General features: G+C 38.4%; 1 protein-coding gene across 1 annotated transcript in view; it reads left to right on the top strand.

Moving 5' to 3' along the window:
* The window catches only part of SHCBP1L (SHC binding and spindle associated 1 like), a 60934-nt gene that overhangs the window by 3347 nt on the left and 45187 nt on the right, over positions 1 to 12400 (top strand). The window contains exon 2 of the mRNA XM_007937661.2: positions 6962 to 7111. Coding sequence (XP_007935852.1) covers positions 6962 to 7111 — 150 coding nt within the window. The remainder of the gene's footprint in view (positions 1 to 6961; positions 7112 to 12400) is intronic.

Raw genomic sequence — 12400 nt, 5'->3', positions numbered from 1 at the left:
TTTTTTTTTTTTTTTTATGATTTTGAATTTTGTTCCACATTGTTCTCTCACTCCATCCGGGATCTCCTACATAGATCCCCTTCCAAGTAGTTGGCAGTGGTAGCTGGGCACCATCTAGTTCTTCTGGTCTCATACTAGTATGGGCTGAGTATCATGTGGTGTACCAGTACCTTGGAATAATCACCAAAACTTGCTTTTGAAAGGAGAGTAGCTAAAGTGAATCAAAGAAATGATAAATAAAAGATCTGAACAGAAGATTTCAAAAAGCAGCTCAATAGGACAAAGAGAAGAATTTTCATGGAACGTGCAAAGACTTGGAGTTGGAAAATCAAAGGGGAAGAACATGCTCCACATTTCTTAAGCTGAAAGAACTGAAGAAAAAATTCAAGCCTCAAGTTGCAATATTGAAAAATGCTTCGGGCAAAATATTGAACTGTGCAGGAAGCATCAAAAGAAGACAGAAAGAATATGCAGAGTCATTGGTACCAAAAAGAATTGGTTGACACACAACCATTTCAGGAGATTGCGTATGTTCAAGAACCAATAGTACTGAAGGAAAAAGTTCAAGCTGTACTGAAGACATTGGTGAAAAACAATGGTCCAGGTACTGATGGAATACCAACTGAGATGTTTAAACAAATGGATGCTATGCTGGAAGTGCTCACTCATCTATGCCAAGAAATTTGGAAGACAGCTACCTGGCCAACTGACTAGAAGAGATCCATCCATATGTGTCCCACTACAAAGAAAAGGGATCCAACAGAATGTGGAAATTACCAAACAATATCATTAATGTCACACGCAAATAAAGTTTTGCTGAAGATAATTCAAAACATTTGCAGCAGTAATCAACAGGGAACTTCCAGAAATTCAAGCCAGATTCAGAAGAAGACATGGAATGAGGGATATCATTGCTAATTCAGATGGATCTTGGCTGAAAGCAAAGAATACTAGAAATATTTTTACCTGTGCTTTATTGACTGGGCAAAGGTATTCAGCTGTGTAGATCATAGTAAATTATGGATAATATTACAAAGAATGGGAATCTAGAACACTTCACTGTACTCATGAGGATCCTGTACATAAACCAAAAGGCAGTTGTTGGAACAAGAGATAATGCACGGTTTAAAATCAGGAAAGGTGTGCATTCTTTATATTCTTTATATTCAGCGTTATATTCTTTAACAATACTTATTCAATCTGTATGCTGAGCAAAGAATCCAAGAAGTTGGATATATGGACAAGAACATGGCATCAGAATTGGAGGTAGATTCATTCGCAGCCTGTGATATGCAGGTGACACAACCTTGCTTGCTGAAAGTGAAGAGGACTTGAAGCACTTACTGATGACAATTAAAGACTACAGCCCTCAGTATAAATTACACATCAACATAAAACAAAAATTTTCACATAAAATAAATGGAGAAAATATTGAAGTTGTCAAGGATTTTGTTTTAATTGGACAGCATCCATGGAAACAGCAGTCAAGAAGTCAAACAACATTTATTTACATTTGGCAAATATGCTGCAAGAGGCCTCTGTAAAATCTTCAAAAGCAAAGATGTCACCATGAGGACTAAAGTGAACCTGGCCCAAACCACAGTATTTTCAATCTTCATATGCATGTGAAATCTGGAAAACTAATAAGAAAGACCAAAGAAGAATTGTTGCCTTTGAATATGGTGTTAGTGAAGAATATTGAATATACCATGGATGGCAAGAAGAATGAAAAATCTGTCTTGGAAGACATACAGCCAGAATGCTCCCTAGAAACAAGAATGGAGATACTTTGTCTTGCTTACCTTGGACATTATCAGAAGGGACCAGTCCCTGGAGAAGAACATCATGCTTGGTAAAGTAGAGAGGGTAAATGAAAAAGAAGAACACACTCAACAACATGGGTTGACACAGTGGCTGCAACAATGAGCACAAACTTAGCAATGATTGTGAGGATGGAGTAGCACCAGGCAGTGTTTTGTTCCATTGTACATAGAGTCGCTATGAATTGAAACCAACTATAGCGACCCCTCCTTGGGTTTCTGAGGCGGTATCACTATGGAAGTAGATTGCCCAACCTTCCTTCTGAGGAGCAGCTGGTGGGTTTGAACCACCAGCCTTCTGGTTAGCAGTCAAATGCCTTAGGCACTATGCCACCAGAGCTCCCAGGAACCAACTAGATAGCATTTAATAACAAAACAGCAGGTTTTTAATATAATAATCACTATATTTTAAAAATACTATTGATCCTCCATATCTGTGGGTTCAACATCCCCAGATTCAGTGAACCATTAATTGAAAGTATTGGGATAGGGGAACAATTAAGAAGTCAAAGCAATTCCCCAGAGGATTAGAGGGAGCATAAAGTGCTACTTTTATAGCATTTTCATTATGTTATGTATTATAAGTAAACTAGAGATTATTTAGGGTTGCTGAGTTGGAGCCAACTCGATGGCACCTAGCAACAACAACAGAGATGATTTAAAGTATAGGGGAGGGTGTGTGTAGGTTATAAGGAGCTCTGGTGGTTAAGGCATTTGGCTGCTAACCAAAATAAAGATCAGTGGTTCAAACCCACCAACTGCTCCATGGACAAAAGATGGGGTGGTCTATTTCCATAAAGATTCACAGCCTTGGAAACCCAATGGGGGTCGCTATGAGTCAGAATTGACTTGATGGAAATAAGTTTTGTTTTGTTTTTTGGTGTAGGTTATATACAAATACTATGCCATTTTATATAAGGGACTTGAGCATCCTCAGATTTTGGTATCCACATATATCCTGGAACCAATCCCTATGGATACCAAGGGACAACTACATATAATTAGAGCTCTTTCTGCTCAGTGGGTTAATGAAACAAATTATTGAAGACATAAATTATAAGTAAATCTATCATCTCTGATTATTCTATTGAGTTAATAGGTTTTTTCAGTTTAATTTTTTTTAATAATAATTTTTCTATTAAATATATTTAATATATAAGCAAAGCACTGCTGAAGAAGAGAAACAAAGTAGGAGGTCTCATACTCCCAGACCTCAAAACCTACTATGCACCCACAGTAGTCAAAACAGCATGGTATTGGTACAATGATAGACAGATAGACCAATGGAACAGAATTGAAAAAACTCAGAAATAGACCCATCCATCTATGGACAGTTGATCTTTGACAAAGGCCCCAAACCCATCAAATAGGGGAGAGATAACTTCTTTAACAAATGGTGCTGGCAAAATTGGGTATCCACTTCTAGAAAAATGAAACAGGACCCATACTTCACCCCATACACAAAAACAAACACAAGTTGGATCAAAGACTTAAATGTAAAATCCAAAACTATAAAGCTCATCAAAGATAAAATAGGGGAAATCTAGGAGCCCTAATTTATGGCATAAATCGACTATCAAACATAACCTAAAATGCACAGGCAGTGGAAGAGAAATTAGATGACTGAGACCTTTTAAAAATTAAATTCTTATGCACATTGAAAGACTTCTCCAAAAGGGTGAAAAGAGAACTTACAGATTGGGAAAAAAATATTTGCCTATGACATATCTGACAAGGGACTTATCTCCAAAATTTATAGAAAACGTCAACACCTCAACACCAAAAAGACAAACAACCCAATTCAGAAATGGGCAAAGGACATTGTGATAGTTGAAGATGTGTCAACTTGGCTGGACTCCAGTTGTGAGTGGTGGTTCCCATCACGGATCACATGACTGTGTTCTAAGCGGCCGGTCGGTCTAGGGGGAGTTTCCCCAGGGGTGTGGCCTACCTGCAATACTATCCCAGGGACAAACTGGAAGAACGGCATTCTGGACTATATACTTCCTGGAGCGAACAGCTCGCTGCTCGCCCTGGAGGTTTTCGGATTCTTTCTTTGTTGGGAACAGTGACCAGCGCACTGCGTGTCAGCTTGATTCTCTCGGCTTTACTGTGCTTACGGGAACCAGACGACTCCGGGCCCCATCTCTCTCCAGAGACGAACTTTGTGACTTGAACTCCTCTGCCGTGCGTGCGAAAGCCAGACGGCCCTGGGCCCCATCCCCCTCCAGAGACGAACTTTTCAGTTTGAACTTGTCGGCTTCTACACGCTTGTGAGCCATTTATCTAAGATAAATTTCTCTCTCTCTCTCTTTCTCTCTCTATATATATATATATATATACTTTGCTGGTTTTTGTGTTTCTCTAGAGAACCCAATCCAACACAGACATGAACAGACATTTAACTAAAGAAGATATACTGGCAGCCAACAAACACATGAGGAGATGCTCATGATCATTAGCCATTAGAGAGATGCAAATCAGAACAAAAGTGAGATATCATCTTACCCCAGCAATAATAGCAAAGTTCAACAAGACAGAAAATAACAAATGCTGGAGAAGCTGCAGAGAGATTGGAACTCTCATACACTGCTGATGGGACTGCAATGGTACCACCATAGTGGAAAATGGTATGGTGTTTCCTTAAAAAACTGAAAATAGAAATACCGTTTGATCCAGCAATTCCATTACTAGGAATGTATCCTAAAGAGATGTAGTAATTAAGGTTGTGTGTCAGTTTGGCTGGGCCTAATTGAGTGTGTGAGCAGCTGGTAGTAGTTATTCCCCATGATGAGACTGGCAATCAACTCCATAGTGGGATCTACCACAAGCAGTTGAGTAGCTGCCTTAGGGATGTGGTCTGCTTCCAATATATAAGGAGAAGCCTTGGGGGTAGTCTCTAGTTTATGACACGCTTGAACCCTGCATGTAGCCAAGTCGTTGTTCAGCAGCCTCCCATGCTCTGCCAATCTTGGGACTATTAATGGACTTGCATTAATGGCCTGCTGTGTGGTTTGGTAATATCAGGATTGTGCCTTATTACTTGTCAGCCTTGGGCTTGTCAGCCTCAGTAGCCAGCAGCTGAGTTAAGAAAAGCCTCCAGCTTCAGTGGGCTGGGAGCAGGAGGCAGAGCTGAAGCTCAGGGTTGAGAGGCTTTCACCCAGCCCCTAGAGCTTGGCACTTTGAACTCCGACTTAAAGCCTCCAAACTGTAAGAGAATAAACTCGTTTGGTCAAGCCATCCCATTTGTGGTATATCTGTCAGAGCAGCACTAAGTAACCAGAACAAGAGGTGAGAGACAGGACACAAACAAACATATGCACACCCATGTTCACTGCAGCACAATTCACTATAGCAAAGAGATGGAAACAACCTAAATGCCCATCAACAGATGAGTGGATAACCAAACTATGGTACATTCATACAGTGGAATACTATACAACATTAAAGAATAATGAAGAATATATGAATCATCGCACAGCATGGATGAATTTAGAGGATATTATGCTCAGTGAAATAAGTCAATCACAGAAGGACAAATACTGTATGGGCCCACTATTGTGAAAAGTCAGGGAAAAGTTTATTCAGGGAAGGAAACTCACTTTGTTGTTACTGGGGATAGGAGGGAAGGAGAGGGAAAATCTCAGACTAGTTGGGGGTCACATGTTGATTTGAGTGAGGGGAGGGATGGTATGGAAAGAGTCTGTGACCAGCATGGTGACATTGGGGAAAGGAAAGACACTGAAACATATACAAAAGATACAGGCAGCAGAGGCAAATACTATTACATGCACAATACTGCAGTATCACTAGCACCAACCAGGCTACAGATTAATGTGTAGACAGATGAGAAGAACAGGTGAGGGTAGGCGAACAGGAATACACCCTAGACCAAGGATAGATTTATCCTTACATACGCACTTGTGGTATGAAATTAGCTATATACATTACAGAAGCAACAGAAAACAGGGCTGGAGTAACTTCTCAGAGACAACCAAACACCAGGCCTGTGGACTTGGGACTGTGGTCTCTGGGAACATCATGCTCAATTGACACAACACAGTTAATAAAAATTTTGTTCTGTAACCTACTTTGCTGAACAATGACTGGTGTCTTAAGAGCTTTTGAGTAGCCATCTAAGATGCAGCTATTGGCCTTCTCTTGTCTGGAGCAAAGAAGAGTGAAGAAGATCAAAGTCATCTGGAAACAATTAGTCCAAAGATAAGATGGACCACGAGGACCTCAACCTCTACAACCCTGAGACCAGAAGGAACTAGATGGGGCCCAGCTACCAGTGCCAACCACTGAGAAAGGGATCAAAACTGGAGATCCTGGATAGAGTAGAAGGAAAATGTGGTACAAAATTCAAAAACACAAGAAATGACAAGAATTATTGGTGGGGAAAGAGACTGGTTGAACCCCCAGACTATAGCCCTGGTTTACCCTTTGGGCCTAGAAATGGGCTCACTTACATGGTTTGGCTCCCACCTCAACAGTAGAAAGACCTACATGCAGAACACATACCCCAGGTCAATGAACCCACCTACTCTAGGGAGATGCACCCATTGGATCAATCAGCCAGAGGGGTAGCATTCACATAGAGGGAAAACTGGACAGGCAGGAATGCATAGATAAGAAGGACACAGGGAGGAGGTGGTCATGGGGAGGAGAGTTATTTTATGGTTGAGGATGGTAATCGGGGCCATGAAATCAGATGTGCATGACCTGTTGAATGTAAAACAAGTTTGCTTTGTAAATTTCCACCCAAAGCACATGCACACACACACACACACACATACATATATTCAATTAAAATTTAGGAGCTCTGGTAGCGTAGTGCCTAAGGCACTTGACTGCTAACCAGAAGGCTGGCAGTTCAAACCCACCAGCCACTTCTCGGAAGGAAGATTGGGCAATCTACTTCTGTAGTGACACTGCCTCGGAAACCCAAGGAGAGGTCACTATGAGTCGGGGCTGACTCAACGGCACATAACAACAACAACAACAATTAAAATTTATAATTTTCCAAGGTTTTGATTATTTAAGGCTATGTTGGTGTCATGTATAAATAGAAATTAGTAAAGGTGTTTAGTTATGAATCTATAATTTCATATATTTAGATATATTTATTTATTTGCTAGGCAGAAGATGCTGATGAAGCTATGAGTAAATACCTATCAGAAAAATTAAAGTTGAAAGACAAATGGCTTGGAGTCTGGAAGACTAATCCTGAATTATTCTTTGTGAAGTATGAAGAAGATTCTATCCCTTTCGTTGGCATACTAGTTGAGGTAAACCATATTTACCTGATCTTTGTTCTTTGAATGAAATTATCAGCTCTTTTTTAGGACTATGAAATATGACCTTATTAATTTTGGGACTTTGATACTTATACCCAGGTTGACAAAAGTTTACTTCTATTAAATTTCTAAGCAAATTAATAGAGTGAAAAGGAAGGGGAGAAAATTAGCACTAATTTACATATAAACAGTTATCATGCAACAGTAGTATCAGAAAACATTTGTTAGCCTAGCTTCAATTGCTGAAATAACTTAAAAATAACAAAAGTACATTTCTTGGGCCATTTTTCACCATTTGCCTCAATCTTCATTTATCTGCATTATGAGGTTTACTTAATTCAGATTAGAAAAGAAAAAGAAATTGATCAGAAAACTATTGTTAGATAGTTTTTTTTTTCCTTTGAAAAGTACCCTTTTAATACATCAACTTTCAAGCTTTTAATATTTTATTATTTAATAATCTGTTATTATTTTGCTTTTTATATCTGTGGGTTAATTATTGTAGCACATTTGATTCCTTTAAGGGCCACTTATCCTTATATAGAAATTAATGTTTATAATTACAAGCTATATCCCTGCCTCAGGTAGATACCTCAAATCTGTCATTTTGGTCACAAGAAAAACTTGCACTTAGAACTCATTACATTACATATTGCTTGAAAACAAATGAAAATACATGGTCTATGGAAAAGTATCACCACCTGTCTGTCAGTTTTTCATATTGTGATGGCTTTTTTGTTGCTATAATGCTGGTAGCTGTACTACTAGTGTCTCAAATACCATGCCCATGGTGGACAGGTTTCAGTGGAGCTTCAGACTGAAACAGACTAGGAAGAAGGCCAGGTGATCTACTTCTGAAAACTAGCCAGGGAAAACCCTATGGATCACAACAGAATATTGTTGAATTGGATGCAAACATACCAGTGATCGTGAGGATGAATAGCACTAGGCAACGTTTCATTCTGTTGCACCTGGGGTTGCTCAGAGTCAGAGGCAGCTCAATGGCCGCTCACAACAATGGAAAAGTAAGTTAGTGGCATTGTTACGGCTAAATAACAATGTATTTCCAATCATAGAGACTATAAAGGAGTATAAGAGTCATGGAATTAGTTGATTTTTCAATACTACACTAGTTTTAGTGTTTCCTGGAAGTTTCCACCTAACTTTTGGCTGGAATTTTCATAACTTCTCTGGACATTTTTCATCTGGATAAAATAAGAGGAGTGGATAAAATAAGAGTGGTTTTAACTTTTTTAGCAGTATAATTTTTTTCCCAATCAAGTTTTAGGTGGAAGCCCAACATATGTAACACATCAGAACAGAACATTTCTTAGTGAAAGGAAGGATGATATCCTAGTGTTGCTTGCTACTAACTCAACACCTCATGGTAGTCTCCCCAACTCCATGAAACCTTTCAAGATCCCTTAAGTTCTATAGAAACTCACTGGATTAAGTTATCTAAAAGTCATACCCAGTTCTAAGGTTTTACATGCAACACATTGCATATATTCAAATATATCTATTAGTTTTGTCTTTTTGAAGAAGTATCTTTTGAATCCTTCTGATTTGCATTCTAGATAGTTGGTCTCTAGACCTTCTGCATAGCTATTCTTTTGGGTCTCCCTTATCATCCTAGGAGTTCCTTTCACCATTTTCTTGTGCAAATAATATATTTCCCCAATGTCTTCACTATTTTGTTTGTTTGTTTATTCTCTCACTTTGGCCAAAGATTTATCCAACAGCTTGATGGATAAAGACACATAGATGATAAAATTATTGGGATTTTATATGCCTGAAAATATCTTTATAATACCTTTATATTTACTTGGTAACTTGACTAGGTATATAAATTCTATGTTCAAATTTATGCTCTGAATTTGGAAAATATTATTCCATTGTCTTTGAGCTTCCAGTGTAGCTGGCTGAGAAGTCAATGCCATTCTGAGTCTTGATCCTTTGATGAAACATGTTTTTTTTTCACCTTTCTGAAAACGTAAGAGATCTTCTCTTTTCCCCAGAGTCCTCAATCAAAATTACAGCAAAATGAATTTTAAAAAATGAAATCAAAGACAAAGAGAATAGGGAAGGACACAGCAGCAACATAATTTAGAAAGTATAAAGCAGGTGAATAAGTGGTAACTGATTTAGTAGATCTAAGAGTCACAAGTTGGCAATAGAGAAAGCCAGAAAACAACCTGATTTACATTGCATAACCCCAAAGGCTTAGAAATTGACCCTATTTAGAACCCTGGAAATGAGGCTGAAGATGAAACTAAGAGAGAATTACTTGAAAGGCTGTTTAAGAAACAGGGACTTCTGCTTCCAGGAAAATTGAGTAGATGTTCTTTTCCCTAACTCATTAGCTAAATACAACTAAAAACTCTGAATTATGTATAAAACAAACATAAGAAACTTTGAAAAATGGAGAGAAAGCAGTTCAACTGGGAACTTCTGACCACAGGAATACAATGAATTCATATATATTAGACTGGATACTGGGGGAGCTGGCAGTGTGTAGAAACACTAAAAAGTGCATACAAAAAAGAGAGAAAAGTCAGCTTTCTAGAGTCAAAAGGCCAAAGAAGGGGCCACTATACACCATAGCAAATACTGTCATCCTTCCTCCCCTTCCACAGGCAGAGTCCAACTGAAGAGCCTAGACTTTCACCCCTACCAAGCTGTAACAAGGCACTCTTCCCATATTCCCAGGGTGATGTCAGAGAAGACCAAGTGAAAGACTGACTGGGGAAATAGATTGGTAATAGGACCATGCTGCCCTTCTCCTCCTGTGATGTCAAAATAGCCTGGATAATATCAACCTTGCTAACCACCTAACAATAAGGAAAGACCTTCCTAGGATGGTGTCAGAAGAGACCTAGTGGAAAGTCAGGGCTTTTAACCCCCATGGTGTCAACAGGGGCAAAGTGGGGAGTAGTAATGAAATGTCCTCCCCTCCCAGCCAGGGTGGTACCAGCAGAGGCCTACTGAGGAGCCTAAACCATCAGTAAAGACCTTTTTTGCTAAAAAGGTATTAACAGAGACAGAATGGAGAATCTGAACTTCCATTCTACCTGGCAGTAACAAGTTGGTACCCCTCCCCACTTTTTCTGCCAGAGTAGTATCAAGAGGAAGCCTGCTAAGGCACAAGATTTAAATAAGATTCATAGTCACTAGACAAAGTCCTCAAAATAGTGCAGAAAACTGGAATCTATCTATCTATCTAAATAGAAAATCACTTGTCATACAAAGAATCAGGAGTATCTCTACTTGAATGAGATAAGACAATTAATATACACCAATAGCAAGATAACAGAGATGTTAGAATTATCTAACAAGGATTTTAAAGCAGCCATAATAAAAATTCATTCATGTGCACACATGAAACAAATGAAAAAGTAGAGACACAGCAAAGAACTAGAAAGGCTTCACAAAGAAATAGAAGATATAGAGAAGAACCAACTGGAAATTTTAGAACTAAAAAAAATAATAAGCAAAACAAACAAACAAAAAAAAACAACCTCAATGGATAAGCTCAATAACAGAAGGAAGAGGATAGAGGAAAGAATCAGTGATTATGAAGATAAAAAACCAGAAATTTTTCAGTTTGAACACAAGAGAGAAGATAACTGGAAACAAAAAAGAACATAACCTCTGGGACATGTTGGACTATAATAAATGATCAAAAATTTGTGTCTTAAGAGACTCAGGAAAGGAGAAAAACGGTCAAGCTCAAAAAGTGTTAGAAGAAATAATGGCTGGAAATTTCCCAAATTTGGCAAAAGACATAAACCTACAGATTCAGGAAGTTTGGGTACATTCTAAACAGAAGCCCAAAGAAATCCATACCAACACACATCATTCATTAAATTTCTGAATACTAAAAACAAAGAAAAATCTTGATAACAGCTGTAGAGAAACAACATATTACTTCCGGGAGAAACTGTTAGAATGGTAGTGAATCTCCAATCAGAAACCATAAGGACAAGAAGGAAATGGTACATTTTTCAAGTGCTGAAAGAAAGAAAGGAACTGTCAACCAAGAATTTTATATCCAGTGAAAATATCCTTCAAGAAATTCTCAGATCAAGGAAAACTAAGACAATTTGTCATCAACAGACCTATGCTGAAAGAACAGCTAAAGAAATTTCTCTAAATAGAGAGGAAGTTATAAAAGAAGGAGTCTTGACACAGCAGGAATGAAGAACAATGCCAAGAGAAAATGTGTGGTAAATACACACAACTGATTTCCTTCTTGTCTTGAGATTTCAAATTTTTTTAAATTGTTCTAAAAAAATATTACATTTGGCAAACCTGCTGCAAAAAACATCTTTAAAATCTTTTTAAAAAGCAAAGATGTCACATTGATGACTAAGGTGCACCTGACCCAAACCATGGTATTTCATCTACCCCATATGCATGTAAAAGCTGAACAATGAATAAGGAAGACCAAAGAAGAACTTATGCATTTGAATTATGCTGTTGGTGAAGAATATCGAACACACCATAGGCTGCCAGAAGAACAAACAAATCTGTCTTAGAGGAAGTACAGCCAGAATGCTCCTTCAAAGACTGGATGGAGAACTTCATCTTGCTTACTTTGGACATGTTATCAGGAGGGACCAATCAATGGAGGAGGTACTTTACGCTTGGTAAAGAAGAGGGTCATTGAAGAAGAGGCAGACCCTCGACAAGATGGATTGATACAGTGGCTGCAGCAATGGGCTCAAATATACCTACTATTGTGAGATAGTGCAGGACTGGGCAACATTTCTTTCTGTTTTACATAAGGTCACTATGAGTTGGAGCCAATTCAGTGGTATCTAACAACAAAGATAGAACACAACATTTGCCAATTCAGTCTTTTTTACATGTACGATTTAGTGATATCAATTATAATAATCATGTTTTGCAACCATCACCAATAATTGTTGCCATATTTCTATCACCATAAACAGAAACTCACTTCCTAAACAATGACTTCCTCTTTCCTCTAAATTCTTTTGATGTTTGAAGCAAAAATTATGACACTGGCTAATGTGGCTCTCAATGTACATACAGAAAATACTGAAGACAAGCATATCTTAAATGGGAGGGTAAGGGACATAAAGAGAGGTAAAGGAAATTGACTCAAACTGGCAAAATGTTGACACCAGTAGATTGATACATTTTGTATATATAATACAATACCTATGTTGTTGTTGTTGTTATTTGCCGTCGAGTCGGCCCCGACTCATAGCGACCCCTCCTTGGGTTTCCAAGGCAGTATCACTACGGAAGTAG

This window comes from Orycteropus afer, unplaced genomic scaffold (assembly GCF_000298275.1).
Source record: "Orycteropus afer afer isolate SDZICR_OR568_19922 unplaced genomic scaffold, OryAfe1.0 scaffold00043, whole genome shotgun sequence".
Classification (NCBI taxonomy): domain Eukaryota; kingdom Metazoa; phylum Chordata; class Mammalia; order Tubulidentata; family Orycteropodidae; genus Orycteropus; species Orycteropus afer.
The sequence above is the reverse complement of the archived record's forward strand: the minus strand, read 5'-3'. Positions and strand labels throughout refer to the sequence as shown.